This window comes from Gouania willdenowi, chromosome 19, assembly GCF_900634775.1.
Source record: "Gouania willdenowi chromosome 19, fGouWil2.1, whole genome shotgun sequence".
NCBI lineage: Eukaryota > Metazoa > Chordata > Actinopteri > Blenniiformes > Gobiesocidae > Gouania > Gouania willdenowi.
The window spans coordinates 19,251,437-19,268,541 of record NC_041062.1 but is presented as its reverse complement, the minus strand read 5'-3'; the positions used below and the strand labels follow the sequence as shown (position 1 = coordinate 19,268,541).

The 17,105-nt window shown below is 38.2% G+C and overlaps 1 protein-coding gene and 1 pseudogene across 1 annotated transcript; both read left to right on the top strand.

The window, feature by feature from the left end:
• The first annotated feature begins 372 nt into the window (after positions 1-372).
• LOC114481743 (protein FAM92A pseudogene) lies at positions 373-2,218 on the top strand (annotated as a pseudogene).
• Positions 2,219-6,312: 4,094 nt separating this feature from the next.
• Positions 6,313-11,381, top strand: foxj1b (forkhead box J1b). The gene is made up of 3 exons (XM_028476745.1): positions 6,313-6,441; positions 7,084-7,665; positions 10,210-11,381. Exons 2-3 carry the CDS (start codon positions 7,123-7,125, stop codon positions 11,044-11,046), a joined length of 1,380 nt encoding a protein of 459 aa, XP_028332546.1. The 5' UTR covers positions 6,313-6,441; positions 7,084-7,122; the 3' UTR covers positions 11,047-11,381.
• The last annotated feature ends 5,724 nt before the right edge of the window (positions 11,382-17,105 follow it).

The following is a 17,105-nucleotide window of genomic DNA, read 5'->3' as shown; positions in this document are numbered from 1 at the left end:
ATTTGACTCAGAGCCAACTCAAGTCGTATCCGCAGGTCCATGTTTTCAGTTACCAACTCGTTGGCCGATACCCCAGTTGTCGGCAAAATACAATAATCGTGGTCAGGAGCCAACACCTCCATCTCTGATTCCGAAGAGTCCTCAGTTGGATCTGTTGCCACAGGGCTCTCCTGCCGTGGCCTACGTTCCCACACACCGGGTCTTGGCTCAGGCAATGAGTAGTTGTTCCACTAAAATAGAACTGGCACAGCTCCCCTTTTAGCAGCTTCTTCCCCCGTGGTGTAAGCACCATATCACTGGGTAAGAAATGCCGACTACATACTCTTGTGTCCCTACTTAGAGTGAAGTCATCTTTCCAGATTTTGGCTATCCATTGTTGACGCGCTGCATTATCAGCAGGGAAGCAGTGGAAGCTAATACAGGAATTGTACCATGAAGAACAGGTGCATCGAGGTACACATCAGTGTAATAATGCTGAACCTCCAACCCATTGATAGGCCTATCTCCTCTTTTGGACACCAAACATACTAATTTATTTCATCGCTCGCTGGCTTTACTAACAACAACAACAATCCAGATTTCTTGACAGGACCTTGGAACCGGAAGTCCTCGCTTTTACACACTGTGACCGGACGTTATTGGATTATGCCCATAGCCAATTCAGTTTTTGATGTGTGTAATCTGTATACTTCCAGGACAAAGTGGTTCATATGTGACTAACATCTCACTGATGTATTCTGGACCAAACCCATTCACAGATTTATACACCAGCAGCAGAACTTTAAAGTCTGTTCTGAGGCTGACTGGGAGCCAGTGTAAAGACTTTAAAACGATGTGGTGCCAAATGTAAAAACTCGGTCACTGCTTCATAGCTGACATATTTTGAACATTTACTCGCTTTCCTCCCATTTAGCTCATTTGAGACACATTCATGTTAAACAGTATGTTCTATTGCACTGTTTAAAATGTGCAAACATGAAAAATAAATCTAAATGTAAATGTTAGTAAATGGTAACCGCCGGGGTCACCATGGATTTATCTTAACAGCAGCACTTTTGTCTCCTTTGTTTCTTGTTTAAGGATAAAGTGTCGAGTTCTTGGAGAGAAGATCAGACTGCAACAGGTGGACTGACAGCATCAGAGGTAGGAAAATACTCACATCAATCCCATGAATGATTAACCGTGATAATTAAGGTTTTTGGACATTTTCCATAGAGGAGCTGACGTGGCAGCTGGTGACATTATTGCATTCCAAAACACTTGGGATCATGGAATTCCAAAAAGCCCTCTTTTCATTTTGGGACAGCCAAACAAGAAAGATCAAGGAGATCATCACCAATGTGGAGAAACACTTTGGAAACATGTGCCAACGGTTTGCTGAGTATGTCTGTAGCACAGCCAAGCTACGAGACAAGGCCGACAATCTGGTTCGAGAGATTGGTCTGTACGCTGACACAGAGACGTCAAACCTTAAAAAGGGTATGAGGCAGTTTGCAGGCCACCTAGCCATGATTGAGGACTACCGCCAAGCTCGGGTGGAACGCCTCAAAGCCAAAGTAATCGGGCCTTTAAAAAGTTATGGATCTGTTGTGAAACATACAAGGAAGGATTTGAAGGCTATCCAGAGTGTCAGAGACCGAGAGGCCAAGCACATGACTCGGCTCGAGAAAACCATCCAGAAAAACCCTTTAGACTGGCAGATCATTTTTCAGGCTAAAAGTGAGCTCCAGAGAGCCACCATGGATGCCACACGCACCACTAAGCAGCTCGAGGAGACCATAGAGGATTTTGAGAAGCACAAGATTCAGGACCTCAAGAAAATCTTCTCTGAGTTTGTGGAAGTGGAGATGTCGTTCCACGCCAAGGCTTTGGAGAGCTACACTCTAGCCTTCCAAAGTATACAGAGTGTGGATGAGGAAGAGAACCTGGAGGTTATCAGGGACTCCCTTCATCCCCCCAACAACAACTAACACTTGTATTAACTGTTCGTTAGTACGTCAGGGAGTAAACAGCAACAAAGAACAAGCAGCTGCCAAACACTGAGAGAAGAGGAGGAAAAAGATGATCAAGAGGTGGAGAATGAATCCGAAGAGGTGGAAGATGACGAGGAGGAGGAGTGGAATGATGGACGTTCATCTTTTACCTGTTTGTGTGTCGTGGTGCACATTTGAGGATTAAAAAAAATCTGCCAAAACTCGTGCAGGTGATCTGAGCAGTATTTGTGTTGTACTTTAATGTTCTGTCAGGGATTGTTTTATTTGCTATTGCTAAGCTTTATATTGCACCTTTTAGATATCTAAATCCTGGTCTATATACTTGTTCTTTCTGTAGTATGTTTTCGTCCATAATCAGCAGAGATGTGGAGCGTTATTACAGAAATAGTTTGGTGTGTGAATCAATCCAAGTGATAGTTATGTGATGAATGCAGTAAGAAGAGACTCATCCTTTCCACAAACATGCAACGACAACAAGAACAATGAAAGTCGGTTATAATTCGCAGCACATACTGTATTTAATCCATGCTGTCACTAATAGAATGATAATTTCCAAAGAACCTGTAGGATTTAATCGTTAAATAATTTAAATATTTTAATATACAACCAAGGAAACCAAAATATTACCTTTAATCCTGAGAGAATTTCACCTTCTTCAATAACTTTATTATCCTCAGGATGCAACGACTGGCAACAGTTTAGATGATAGATTTTACCACTCATGCATCGTCCCTTAACATATGAAACAATTTGCGTGATAAGGTAAAAAGATGACTGGTGAATGAAAACACGATGATATGCTCATTTGTTTAAGTCAAAGTTGAATTTCATAAATAAATATCAAATCCAGCATTTATGAACCGTTTACCAGCCTGTAGACATTGACCAGCAGATGTCAGCACTGACCAAGGTTTGTGACTAAAGTTTTTTTTTTTTATATTTTTTTAATATTGTAAACTTTAATTATTAATTCATGGATATTCCTGAATCAAGTTAGTAAATACTGCTGGATTTGTAATATTGTAAATATAGTTGTTTGTTCAGCTAAATTCCTGAATCATCAATCCAATAGCAATGTGAATAAAGTAATATATAAATACACATTTAAATTCAATGAAGGCAAAGAATGATGCGTAAATTGTATCAATGTTTACATAATACTGTATATTCTGTTTTACCTTCATATTTTTAATGTGTGTAATCCGTATACTTGTAGGACACTAAAGTGGTTAATATGTGACTAAAATCTCACTGATGTATTCTGGAACAAACCCATTCACAGATTTATACACCAGCAGCAGAACTTTAAAGTCTGTTCTGAGGCTGAATAGGAGTCACTGTTTCATAGCCGACAAATTTTGAACACTTAACTCACTTTTCTTTCATTTGAGACAAATTCATATGAAACAGCATGTTCAATATCATTGTTAAAAATGTGTAAACATGAAAAATAAATCTAAATGTTAAATTTAAATGTAAAAGTTAAATCTAAATCTAAATTTAAAATCTAAATTAGGCACTGACCTGCGTACATTGCACAGTTTCTAGTTTTACACTTGGCTACCGATTTAACATTTAGATATAAATTCAACATTTAGATTTACATTTAACATTTAGATTTAGATTTAACATTTAGATTTTCATTTAACATTTAGATTTGCATTTAACATTTAGATTTGCATTTAACATTTTGATTTATCTATGTATTTATGTGACAGGGACAATGCAATTCAACATAGATATAAAAGTTTGCAGCTGGTGTGATGCACATAAAGGGTGGAGCCAATGCTAGTTCACAACTCCTGTCCCTGGTTGGGCCTTTCTACACTACAGTCAAATATAGTCAAAACAATAAAACGTACCCACCCACAATACAAAGATTATAAAACGTTCACATACACGCACAGCTATTTACAAATGGTTACAATTTAGATTTTCTTTCAGCCAAGACTTAAGAGTACAGTTTTAAAATCCGTTTTAAAATCCGATATGGAGTTCAGTGGGTAATGGATTCTCCAGCTTAACATTTAGATTTAGATTAATATTTAGATTTAACATTTATATTTATTTTTCATGCGTACACATTTTTAACAATGTTAAAAAAACACTGGTTCTCAACCTTTTTGGTGGTTGAACACAGACATGTACATTTAGAAACAGTCATGTGGAGACAGGGCCATCCATAAGGGGGAATAAAGGGGAGGGCTTTTAGGGGCCCATAAAGTCAGCAAAATGATGGTCCATTGTGGTAACCACATTTATTTATTTATCCAAATAATATCCACTGTTATCCAGGAAATTTATTAGGGTTAAGGCAGGGGTCTGAAACCTTTACTCTCAAAAGAGCCATTTTGCCTAATCTCGCCTGGATTAAAGTCCTCCTGGAGCCAAAAAAAAACAACAAAAAGAAAACATTCTCAATAAAGACAATACAGTGTTAAGATTCTATACAGTTAAAATAATATCAAATAATTTTATGAGTTAAGGGAGTTGAAGGGCTACAAAAAATAAGTTGAATTTGATGACATGTGAGTGATCATGTCGTCAACACATGCTAATAGCTAATTCCTTGCAACAAATCAAGCATGCATTATGCATATTAAGCCGACATGTTGGCAATTAAATAAATCTTTTCCCACACAATTAAAATCTCTATTTTCTTCCAAAATAGTGTTTTCGTTGGTTTAGTTATCTTACTAGGGATTTAAAACTTAAGGTTATCCACAGGTGCAGGAAAGTTGATGATCTGTAGATGTTGCAGGAGGTGAAGTAGGATGGTGGCAAAGTTATTGCACAATGTGATTCATTTTTAGGGTAACCAATTCTTTTATCATAATTTTATTTCAAGTTATTGTCATTAATCATCAATACCATTTTTTTTTAAACGCTTCAAGGAGCCATTGCAAAAGAGTCAAAGAGCCACATGTGGCTCCAGAGCCGCAGGTTGCAGACCCCTGGGTTAGGGTTATCTTAAAGATGATTTAATCAGAAATAAAAAGGTTAAAGTAACCAAAAATGGTAGAAAAGGACGTTAAAACTTGCAAATTAGAGTGGACAAAAATTGGCACAAAAGAGTGATAGTAATGTCATTTAAAAAGTAGAAACAATTAATTTAAACTGGACAATAATGGGCATGACAATTTGTGAATGTAGTTGAATTTGCAAATGATGGTGAAAAGATGGTAAAAGTGACAATAATGGGTCAACAACGTATGCAACATGATGGGAAAAAGTGGTGGAAAGGGTTTATGGGTGGCAAAAATGTCTTGAAAGTGGAAAACATATGTAGAAAAAGCCTTGAAATTTGATAGAAATAGCAGTAATGTAGCAAAAATGTATTAAAATTAGCAAAAAGAAGTGATGACAATACGTTAAAATATGGCAAGTTTGGTGTAGTTGCAGAAACGGGATTAAAAATGAATAAATAAAAAATGGTTTGGTTTGAAAACATTATGTTTCTTGAAGGAATCTGACGACCCCCTCCAGTGTCTCACGACCCCAAATGGGGTCCTGACCCCAAGGTTGAGAAGCCCTGTTATAGAACATGTTGTTTTACATGAGTTTCTGTTTCAAATGAAAGAAAAAATAGCTCAATGTGAGGAAAGTGAGCTAATATATCAAATATATCGTTCGGCACCACATAGAAAACTGATGACTAAAGACTATGAACTCTGACCTCATTGTTCTGGTAATCAAAAATAAATATTTTCAATCAAATACATTTTTTTTTTTTTTAACCATTTTTAGTTTTAGCCTCCACAAGTTTTATTTTTTTCATTTACTGCTGGTTATTTCAAAATATCATATTTAAAGTAATAAAAGCTTATTATTATTCATTATTAATAGCTTATTATTTAATATGGCCTAAAGAAAAAAAGTATGTTCTTTTTTCATTATCTGTTGTCCCCAGTTTGTGTGCGCGCGCGCGTGCGTGCGTGCGTGTGTGACACACGACAAGGCGGGAAGTGTGGCGCGTGTTTTTCTGCGCCAGCGGGGGAGCGATGACGCGCCTCGAGCTCACATTTCAGCCTCGACACCGAATTAAAGCCAAAGAGCACAAACTGTTTGTTCCTGTGCGTTTAGGTAGAAGCATCTTTATTGACGAGGAGGAGAGAATTAGTAAAAAAAAAAAAAAAAAAAACCAAAAAAAAAAAACATGTGAAGGTAATTATTTGACAGGCAGCCAATCACAGGCGTTTAAAGGAATGCTGGCCCCTCCCCTCGAGCCTTTTATTTGACGAGCTGCGCACAACCTGACTTCTATCAGGTAGAACTGAACAGTGTAGATGGATGGATGGGTAACAGCCTGGGTCACCATGGATTTATCACATTAGCAGCACTTTTGTCTCCTTTTCTTCCATCGCACTTGTTTAAATATAAAGTGTTGAGTTCTTGGAGAGAAGATCAGACTGCAACAGGTGCACTGACAGCATCTACTGCATCAGAGGTAGGAAAATACATCATCATCCATACAAGGGGCTGCTTTAAAAAATATATTATTATTTATTGTTTTTGTTGATTTTTCCACTCATTCATTTTCCATAATAATAATAATAATAATAATAATAATAATAATAATAAGGAAGTAGTGTTTTTTCAATTTTATTTTTATTGTTGATTCTTCCACTCTTTCATTTTCCATAATAATAATTATTATTATCATCAAGGAAGTAGTATTTTTTTTTTTTTTGTTGATTTTTCCACTCTTTCATTTTCCATAATAATAACAATAATAAAGGAAGTTGTAATTTCTTTTAATTTTTTATTTTTCCACTGATTTTTCCATTCTTTCATTTTCCACAATAATAATAATAATAATAATAATAATAATAATAATAATAATAATAATAATAATAATAATAATAATAGTAGTAGTAGTAGTAGTAGTAGTAGTAGTAGTGTTTATTTTATTTTATTTTTTATTGTTTCATTTTCCATTATAATAATTATTATTAACAAGGAAGTAGTGTTTTCTCTTTTTTTTGTCGATTTTTCCACTCTTTCATTTTCCACAATATTAACAATAATAAAGAAAGTTGTAATTTTTATTTATTTATTTATTTTTCCACTCTTTCATTTTCTATGCCAGTTGGAGCATCTTCAGTCTTCCCAACAAGCATAAGCTAGGATGCCGGTCTTGACAATGACTGGAGCCAAAAGGTTTAAGGTGGACAGGTTGCAGATGTACTTAGAGGATCAGGTCCAAGGGTCTGGACCGGCCCCCCTTGATGACAGCCTGACCAGCCTCCACTGGCTCCAGAACTTTTCCATCCTCAGTGCAGACCCGGAGCGGCCCAGCGGCCCCGGGTGTCCCTCCTCCCAGGAGCAGCTCTTCTATAAAAGCCTTGGCACCGACTCTCCGTCCAGCCCCGCTGCGGGAGACACCGCAGCCACCGGGATGCCTAAATACCTGGGCAGCCCTGTCACTTCCGGCAGCGACTCCACCATTGGTCCCCTGTTCTCCAGGTACCCTCGCATCCCAATGCAGCCCATCCCTCCGGTGGAGGTGGACTACAAGACCAACCCAAAAGTCAAACCACCTTATTCCTATGCCTCTCTCATCTGCATGGCCATGCAGGCCAGCAAACAGCCCAAAGTCACTTTGTCCACCATCTATAACTGGATAACAGAGAACTTCTGCTACTACAGACACGCCGAGCCCAGCTGGCAGGTAACTGACACCCACTTTTATTATTTATGAGTGTGATAAATGGTGAGGTGAGCAAGTGACTCCAGTGTCAGTGTTACATGTCACATCTTTAAGCCACATGCAGAAGATCAGAAGGATAGAACACATTTATTTGAAATATATTCTCAGAAAGCCCCTTAAGATGCAACATATAACATTTCATATACGGCAGATTACAAAACATAAAACAACCAATACTGACAAAAAGACAATTTCATTCACAACTCAGGCTGGGCGATATGAACCAAACTTAATAGCTCAATATTTCTTCTCAAAGTGGCGATATATGATATAAATCTTGATATTTTCTAACTCAGTAAAGTCTTTTCAGAAAAACAATTCTGGGTTAAATTTGCTGATGCAAAATGACAGACATATAAAGCATATTTATTAACAAACAGCTGCACAATATGTGCCACTTTTGCCCTTTTTCCTCTAAAGGGACAGTATGTGTGAGTGAGTTCTGTAGTGTGTCTTGTTTAAGGGAAGGTCTGGGTTGGGACGCACTCAGGAATTCATCTAACTGTGCTTTTCATGCTGTTCTGAGAAGTCGCAAAAAAAAGTATTTTAACAAAATAAGTAAGACATAAAATAAAAGTACATCAATATAATAGATATTGTAATTTTCTATATTGCCTAAACAGAAATCGCGATATATCTAATCTCGATATATTGCCCACCACCCCACATATCAGGATAAATATATACAACTAGAGTGGGTCGTCTGATAATCAAAGGGTTGGGGGTTCAAATCCCGCTCTGTTCAAGTCATTGTCGTTGTGTCCTTGGGCAAGACACTTTACCTACATTACCTTGTATGAATGTGTATGAATTGTGGTGGTCAGAGAGGCCATAGATGCGAAATGGTAGCCATGCTTTTGTCAGTATGCCCCAGGGCAGCTGAGGCTAAATTGTAGCTTACCACCACTGGTATGACTGATGTGAGTGACTGGTGGGAATGAATAATGGTTTCTGTACGTGCAAAAAAGCACTATATGAATCCAAGCCACTATTATTATATACATACATGCACATATGAACATACACGGCAATACACATACATAAGCATAGGCTTACACACATAAGTAAGTATGTAACTTTATTATATTTTATACATGGGAGGACAGGAGCGGGAGAACTGTGGCTCACCACAAGGGCGGCGCCCCGTATGTCTTAGATCAGGGGTTCTCAACTGGTCTCACCCTGGGACCCACATTTTGCCATGATAATTAAATCGCGACCCACTTTTCTTTTTTTTTTTTTAGAATTCTAACTACTAAAACTAAATTTAGTTTTTCAAAAATAGCTGCTGAAAATACACATATAATCTTTTTAAAACATAAATCTATATATTTTCCTGTACAACATGCATTTCACAGCATCAAAAGAAAAGTTTCTCTCCAGCATGAGAGACATTAAGTATTTATTTTTGGCCAGCTCCTCTCGACCCACCCAGTACAGGTCCGCGACCCACTTTTTTGTCCCGACCCACCAGTTTGAGAATCACTGTCTTAGATGAGAAGTGGAAAAAAGGAGGTAAGAAGAGGGGGAAAAAAGGCAGGTCCCAAACTATGTCCATTAAATGGGGGGCACAATTAGGAATACAACTCCTCAGCACAAAGAAGCACATATATACACACACATATAAAACATATACATATATTCGTATACATAGCTATATCTGGCTAAATTACACACATCTATAGATAAATAATTTTTGTGATTTTAGAGCCTCCACAAGTTTTTTTTTTCATTTACTGCTGGTTATTTCAAAATATCATATTTAAAGTAATAAAAGCTTATTATAGGTTGTTTTTTTTTTTTTTGGTTGTGATAAGAAAAAAACCAAAACTAAACAATTTGTCAATAAAAAAACATTGATCATTTGTTTTCAAGTATGTAAATAGAGCTGTTCTAAAGAAGCCTAAGGTAAGTGACCTCAGTCCGACCAACCTCTTTACGAATGGGAGGAACAGCAAACGTTAAATACTGAGTGTCGCAATGGATAAGTTGAGGTAAATTTGACCAAAAAAAAAAAAAAACCCTTTTCAAACACATCATAAAGCCCATGCACAAGCTTTTTCTTCTTCTTCTTTTTTTGAAATCCACATTTCTCCCATTAGCTTCGTGTATTAGATCTGCCAGGAATGATTTCCATGACAAGTGTTTGTAATCCAAGAGTATCTAAAATTTCCATCCTCAAGAGAGTTCTCATAGCTTTTTGTCTGAGGGGAATGATAATAAGATGGAGAAAGCACTCGTGCCGTGTGTGTGTGTGTGTGTGTGTGTGTGTGTGAGAAAGAGAGAGATAATGAGGGTTCCTGAGAGAGATGCAGCTAAGCACAGCTGATCGTGTTTGAAAAGCACTGAGCTGCCTGATTCTGGAAAGCCTCATTAAGTACATTTCGTTTTCTACACCAACAACAACAATATCCCAAACACTGATATCCATATTTCTCATCACTTACTCATATTTGCTCAATGGCTTTGTCATAAAATCTTGGTTTTACTGTGTCTTTGATACAGAACTCTATTCGTCACAACTTGTCCCTCAACAAGTGCTTCAGGAAGGTCCCTCGACAGAAAGACGAGCCCGGCAAGGGAGGGTTCTGGCAAATCGATCCTGAGTATGCAGACATGTTTGTCAATGGCATCTTCAAACGCAGGAGACTGCCAGCCAACCATTACGGCACGCCGAGAAGGAACAAACTTTTTCAGGGCTTTCAGAGCACTGTAAGCACTTCTATTGATCAACGTGTGAGTCCTGAATGGAAGCCCCTATCCTCTAAAAACAACAGAAGGACCCCAAGGTCTACAAAGACACCGCTGTTAGCCTGTAAACCAGACTCCTTGAGGGGAGATGATCTTGCAGCAGCGTTTGATGATGTTCTGGGTGGGAATTGTAGCACCTTTGAGGATTTGGACCTCAACACTGCCCTGAGGTCCCTGGAATGTGAGATGGAGGGGATGCAGCAACCAACAGGAGAGATGGCAAGGTGGTGGGGAGGAGGAGGAGGAGGAGGAGACGTAATGAACCACCAGATGTCCTACAGCTACATGGACCCGTGTGCCACCACCATGGACTGCAAAGTGAACATGGGAGAACTCCAAATGCCTCTGCAGTATCTGTACCAGCATCAGGACCAAGACCAGCTGCTCCACAGCTACCAACAGCACTTGGCGCACCTCGATGAGTCCTCGGTGTTATTCTCCGAGCAGTCGGGGGTAGGAGAGGTGCAGCCGTGGGCGGAGGTCAAAGAGGAGACAGAGACAGTACCCGTAACCCTAGATCAAGGCTTTGGTCTGTGTGAGGGCTTCTTCACAGAGATGCCGCCATGGGAGAGAATAGATAGCTACCTGTGACCATATTTATATTCTGTAAGATAAAGAACATGAGGCTGAAGCAACAATCTAAATAAAAGCAAAAACAACATGACATCATGAACAAACAATATGCACTTTGATGGACAGCAACTTTTTTTTTATTGGCAAGATAGATTCCTTCACTCTAAAGGCTCAAACATATTGGGGTGGTCACCCTCAAAACGGAGTCTGCCAGGACCCCGCCAGGCCAATTAAATGCAAATCTCAGATTTTACGACCGTGCGGGCTTCTGAGATGAACACGATTTCAGAGAGACTGGCAGACGAGCTACGATAGTACCGACACTTTTAAAACCCATCCCAGGAGAGCAAGAACTACAGAGAAGCGCCAAGTATCATGGGACATGTAGGATTTTAATGGAAACAACTACGCAGCGTTGCGCCCAGTGGAGAGCGGACAGTACAAGCGGAGTCCGTTGTGCGCGGGGGTCCGCCCCGAGTATGTTTGAGCCTTAACTTCCATGGTCTCTAAAGTTTGCTGATCGTTACAAAAATCCTGTATTTTAGCTCAAAGGTTCTGACCCTGTCACCTTTTACCACAGCAAACTCAAAGCTGCTATATATAAGATGAACTGACAAGAGATTGTTTGCTTTGATGTATTTCTTTTAAAAATCTGTATGATACAAAAATACTCTTTTTTAAATGACACTGCGCCAAAATATATTATAGATATAGACATATGCAGTGTAATGTTTTTTTTTTTTAATACAACTTACAAAAACTCTCCGGGACTTAATTTTTTAATAAAGTTTCAATGTAAAATACAATTACTACAAAGGTAGCTGAGAATCACCATAATGTAGTTATTTGTATACTTTGGACCTCATTCATTACAATTATAGTTGCGGGTGTGAATCTCAAGAGCTGGTTTGATTTTATTTACTTTAATCTGCTTTACGCTAATGCTAAGCACATTTGCAGATTTAATGAGTGCTTTTCTTTTCTTCTTCTGGAGTTTGGAACCTGCTATCTGATGGAAACAAGTTGACACTTTATGTATTTTAATGTTACTGAGCTCAGCATAGAGCTGTAGTTGTCATCGAGGTGTTATTGACAGAATTCATGGATTTTTCTTTCAAGCTACATTGTCCATATTATTGTCTTATACGGATTGTCTTTTGTTTCTATGATTTTTCAAAATGATATATTTACAAATCTGGTGAGACTTTTCTTCATAAGTGTGGGTTATATACTTCAATTTGACTCTTAATCGCGAGACTTTCTCTTTTTTTTTTTTTTATCGTATCGATCATTGTTGATTGACACATCTTTAATATAACTGTGTTATTTTTCATTTATACTTTTTTAAAGAAGCTGTTTGGAAATTCAATCATGCCTTTATGCAATACATGATTTCAGTAAAAAAAAAATAAATAAATAAAAAAAAATAAAATAAACAATACATGCGTGTTTCTCTTACTAAATCAGAACATAAATGATTTACATGTGAGGCAGAGGAGTGTTAAACTATGGTCATAAAAGTTGATGTCGAGCCCATTAGGTTTTATTATTAAACAGCTCAGACAAGTCCAGACTTGCATGGTTATAAACATGTTTAAAGGAGAAAGGTGCAAGAAAAGAAAAGATGACCTCTGCTTTTTACGTATTAAGAAGTCACAGTTCAGTCATTTAACAGCATGTGTGGCTTAAATTATTCAACAATCTCTACTGAAGTTATGAGTAAAACTACAGAAGTGAACGTGGTTAAAAAGATACACTAACTAGTTATTACAGGTATACTAAAAGCACATTATATATAGAGCAACAGCAATGTATTAGGTAATCTGAAAATAGGCAGTTTTAGCGAAAATCTAAAGTTAGGCTCACCTTTGTTTTATTGTTTATATCCTAGATACTGTCAGTAGAAGATTAAGGCTATTTATGCTTTAACAGTTTTTTGCATAATGTCAAAATGCCCTAAATGAGCAATTCTTTAGCACTTAACAGATGTAAACCAAATTCTAACAACTTAATCATAATTTAAATACTGAATTAAACACATGTAAAGTGGCAGGGTTTTTTCTCATATTACAAATTATCAGAATTCCTTCATTAATCCCAGGGGGAAATTGCTTTTGTTACAGCCACTTAAGAAATTTTTTTTACAATTAAATAAATAAAATGTTTAACAAAGACGAAAGAAAGAATAAACATTATATAAGTGTATAATTAAGTAAAAGACTGTTAAAAATAAGGATCAGATGCACAAACATCACAACAGTAAAAAATAAAGTAAGATAGATAATGCTAATAATAATAATACAAATCATATACAAATATGATAAAGATATTTGCAACAATCAAGTTGTGAGGTTACAGTGATGCATTATACAGTTTGATCGCCACAGGAAGAAACGTAGAATTATTCAAAGAAAATTCTAATAAATTGAAGAATTTCCATTGAGGAAGAGTTAAAATAAATATATTAATGTTACCACAAGTCAATACAAGCATTACAGTTGTTTATTTAATGTAGAAATGCTTGTGGAAATGGTGTGAAAAGGTATACAAAATATTCATGCTAGCAATTACTTAATTATAATTAACATTATTATCAAATACTGAAGAATTTGCATTAAAAAAAATGCTCAAGTGTTGAAAAAAACCTACAAAATAATTTTCTTCATCATAATTGCAAATGGGAAAAGACTGACACACAATCTTTTCTATGTTTTTAGAACTGTAGTACAACTGAAAAAAAACGTTGAACTAGAATAACATTCAGGTTTGTGTTTAAAAAAACCACATTAAAACCAACCAAATCACCATCATTCACAGACTGAACAAAAGCTGTTCAATAGGCTCAACGGTGCACAAATAAAGGTAAGAAGTCTGAGTTAATAAGTAACTCAGCTGTATTTATTAATACAACTGTTTTATTATGGGGAAAAAAAAAAAAAAAACATAAGCCAAAAACAAATCTGTAAAACATATTTCCGTTAATTGTAGTAATATTTGAACGTCATTTTTTTTTAACAAACACTAAATAACTAATAAAATGCTACAGTATGTTTAGCTAACCAGACTTTACATTGCCAGTATTAAATGGCTGCCTTTTTTTTATATCTTGAATGAAGGCCTAAAATATGGCCATAGATGCTAAGGTGGAGTATCTTAATCCTCCAGGTCAATCTCTGCTAAAGTAATTGTCCAAACACCAACACTGTTGGTTGTGACCTGCCTCTTTTTGAGCCTCTGATTGGCTCTTGCATTGATGAGCCTGATGTATTAAAGCTACAGAACCACCCGTATGAGAATCAACAGAAACCTTTTACTTTGGCCTACAGGGAATATTCACTATAAGTGAAAATTAAATGCAGGAAAAACATGGATCATTAGGTAAATCAGTTTCAGATACATAACTGTAACTTATTGTTTTCTATCTTACGGCACGTTCACACCAAACGCGTCCAAATCAGGTGAACATAGACAATATATGCTTTTGACGTGCGTCCGACGCCTCCAACGTGGCCGACGCTAGAGTTGGGATTGTTGAACTTTTGGGGCATATCGCGACGCGTCGCCCAATCGGGAGCTTTCCCCAACCGTGACATATTCAGAATAATGAATAGAGTGCCTGTAGTCGGTGTCCTGGTAGGAGGTGTGAGCGCCGATGTGGGTCAGCAGGTCGTCAAACTGGGCACAGGAGAGACAGAAGTAGCACTGAAAGCGACTCTCATCCAAGCGCAGCTTTGGTGAATTCGAAAATGGCGCAGAGGCGTAAATAAAGCCAAGCTACTCTGTGGATAATGTAGAGCCGATGAACGGGAGTCGGAGGCGGCGTGTTCAGCAAGGAACTCCAAACTTTATTCTCCCTCTGACATCACAGTGCACACACTGAGTCACACCATAATACATCCAACCGGAAACACCGCCTTCTCAACACAATAATGTTCCCACCACTCCACAGTCACTGGGTGAATTATGAACGTAACTGATCACCACTACATCATCGATTGTATGAACACTACCGGCAACAGAGAAGCCCCTCCCCTAAACACGCTCTCTTCCAAACTTGTTTGGACACACATCCAGAGCGTCTTCGATGCCAAAAACACGTTTGGTGTGAACGCAGCATTAGACTTCAGTCGTTTACATGTAGAACTGGTAAAACTAGAGGACAGTATTAAAACTGTTGCTCTTTTTCCTTCAAATAATTATCAACTCATTCATTTTTAGTCTCAGTTAAACTCATAAATATTTTGATCACATTTCATTACCACCTTCACCAGGATTTCACTGTTAAGAAAGAGCTTTTCTACGTCAAATCTCTTTTTAATTGAAAAGTTTTTTTTTTTAAAGTGAAATGCGGCTTATCCACATCCCTCTGGTTTGTGGCTTCCAACTGTGCAGATCTTGAGTGAAGGAATCGGAGGAATAAGTCAGGTTCTTGACATCAGCAAAGACTGTGGGGGAGCTTTAAGGCTGAGGCGTGTGAGTACGGACCCCCCTGTATCGAGAATTAAGGTTTATATACACGTGTGAAAAATGCTCCTGTGAAGCTGATGAGATGTTACGAAGGAAAGTTGCCATTGGACCCAAGTTACCCAATCCTCCGTGTTTCGGATATGTTTGTCAGGGACCATGAACACGTTTGTGTGTGTGGCTGTGCTCGATGATGTAATGTGTGTACGGGCCCACAGGTTTCTTTGTCTGCGCTAATGCTGATGTGTGCGCCGCCCGCTGAGAATGTGTGTTCTTGACTGCGATCAAACCCCCCTGCTGGCTCAGATAACACTATCTCTGTGGAGCCAGAGCCCCGTGGTTCTATTCAACGTGGTGGAGCAGAGGCTGGGACTGCGCAGCGTGCGGATCTGCTGAAAGAAAGCAAACCAAGCCAGGTTGTCACTGTGGGCTAACGTGGCTAATACTGCTTTATAGCCTCCTTGTTGCCAGCCCTCAGGCATCGGTCTGAATGCAGCCTGTGTGGGCTCAGACGAGGCCAGAGACAAGAAGAGGGCGTACTCTGTGTTTTATTGCTGTCATGGAACCCTCTGGAAGGCTTCTGATTAGACTGGAGCATAAACAGGGTCAACCAGCTACGCTAACGGGACACCTCTCCCAGCGTGACACAAAACACTAGGTTTGACTTGTAAGGTTTATTAGATGAAACCTTTTCACGGGGAGCAGCAGATAGAGAACACATGATGGGGATCCCTCATTGATAACATCTTTCGTTGTGGCACAAAAAAAAAAACATGTGCCTGTGGAAAAACCACAGAAAACCTGTGGCATGAAAAGAGTGAAAAGTGACAAAAATTGGCCATAAAGCAGTGAAGAGCGGCAAAAAAAAATTGACAAAAAAGTGTCAGTGTCAAGGTGTGGGGGTGTGGACCAAAATACAGAGCCAGAGGAAGCAGCAGGCAAGGATAACATTTCTAATACCAGTCCATCTTTAACGCTGGAGGCAACAATAAACCAAACAAGGAAACCAGGGTACAAAAAAGCAGAAGCACACGAGGGTAACATTTGCCACGTTTACATGGGAGCTTTAATTCCTCTTTAAAGCGGAATAAAAGTTAATTCCTCTTTACCTCGTAAAGAGTTCATTCCTAATGCTAAATTAATACCGAATTGGACTTAAATCTGAATTAAGTGGCTGGTTTAATCCGATTTTAATTCCGAATTAAATAATTCCTCTTTCTTGTAAACACTTAACTTGGTTAAAGCCGCTTTAAGTTGATTTGGATTGTTTTGCGCTTGCGCGACTTGCGGCGATGACGCGCTGGTGACGACATAATCCAAGATGACGGCAGCCCGGACCCCAGCCGAGACTATTTAATAAGAGCCTTAAAAAATATGGATATAATGAAAAGAGTGGACGGACGGAGGCATAATCATGCTGACTTTCACACGGACTTATTAAACACACACAAACCTCGGTAAACATGGTACATGGAACAGGCTTTACCGAACGGTGCAGTAAATGCGTCCCCGTACTGCATGTACAGGCTGTAATATCACCAAGTTTATTATTTTACCTGTTGTTAGAGCTACTATCTTTACCAGGGAGCAACTATTTATTAAGAGGTTTAATG

Bases quoted from the DNA above. Each gene is read 5' to 3' on its own strand.
- foxj1b (XM_028476745.1), top strand. From the start codon at position 7,123: ATGCCGGTCTTGACAATGACTGGAGCCAAAAGGTTTAAGGTGGACAGG. The intron at 7,666-10,209 runs GTAACTGACACC...TCTTTGATACAG, and splicing joins ACGCCGAGCCCAGCTGGCAG to AACTCTATTCGTCACAACTT.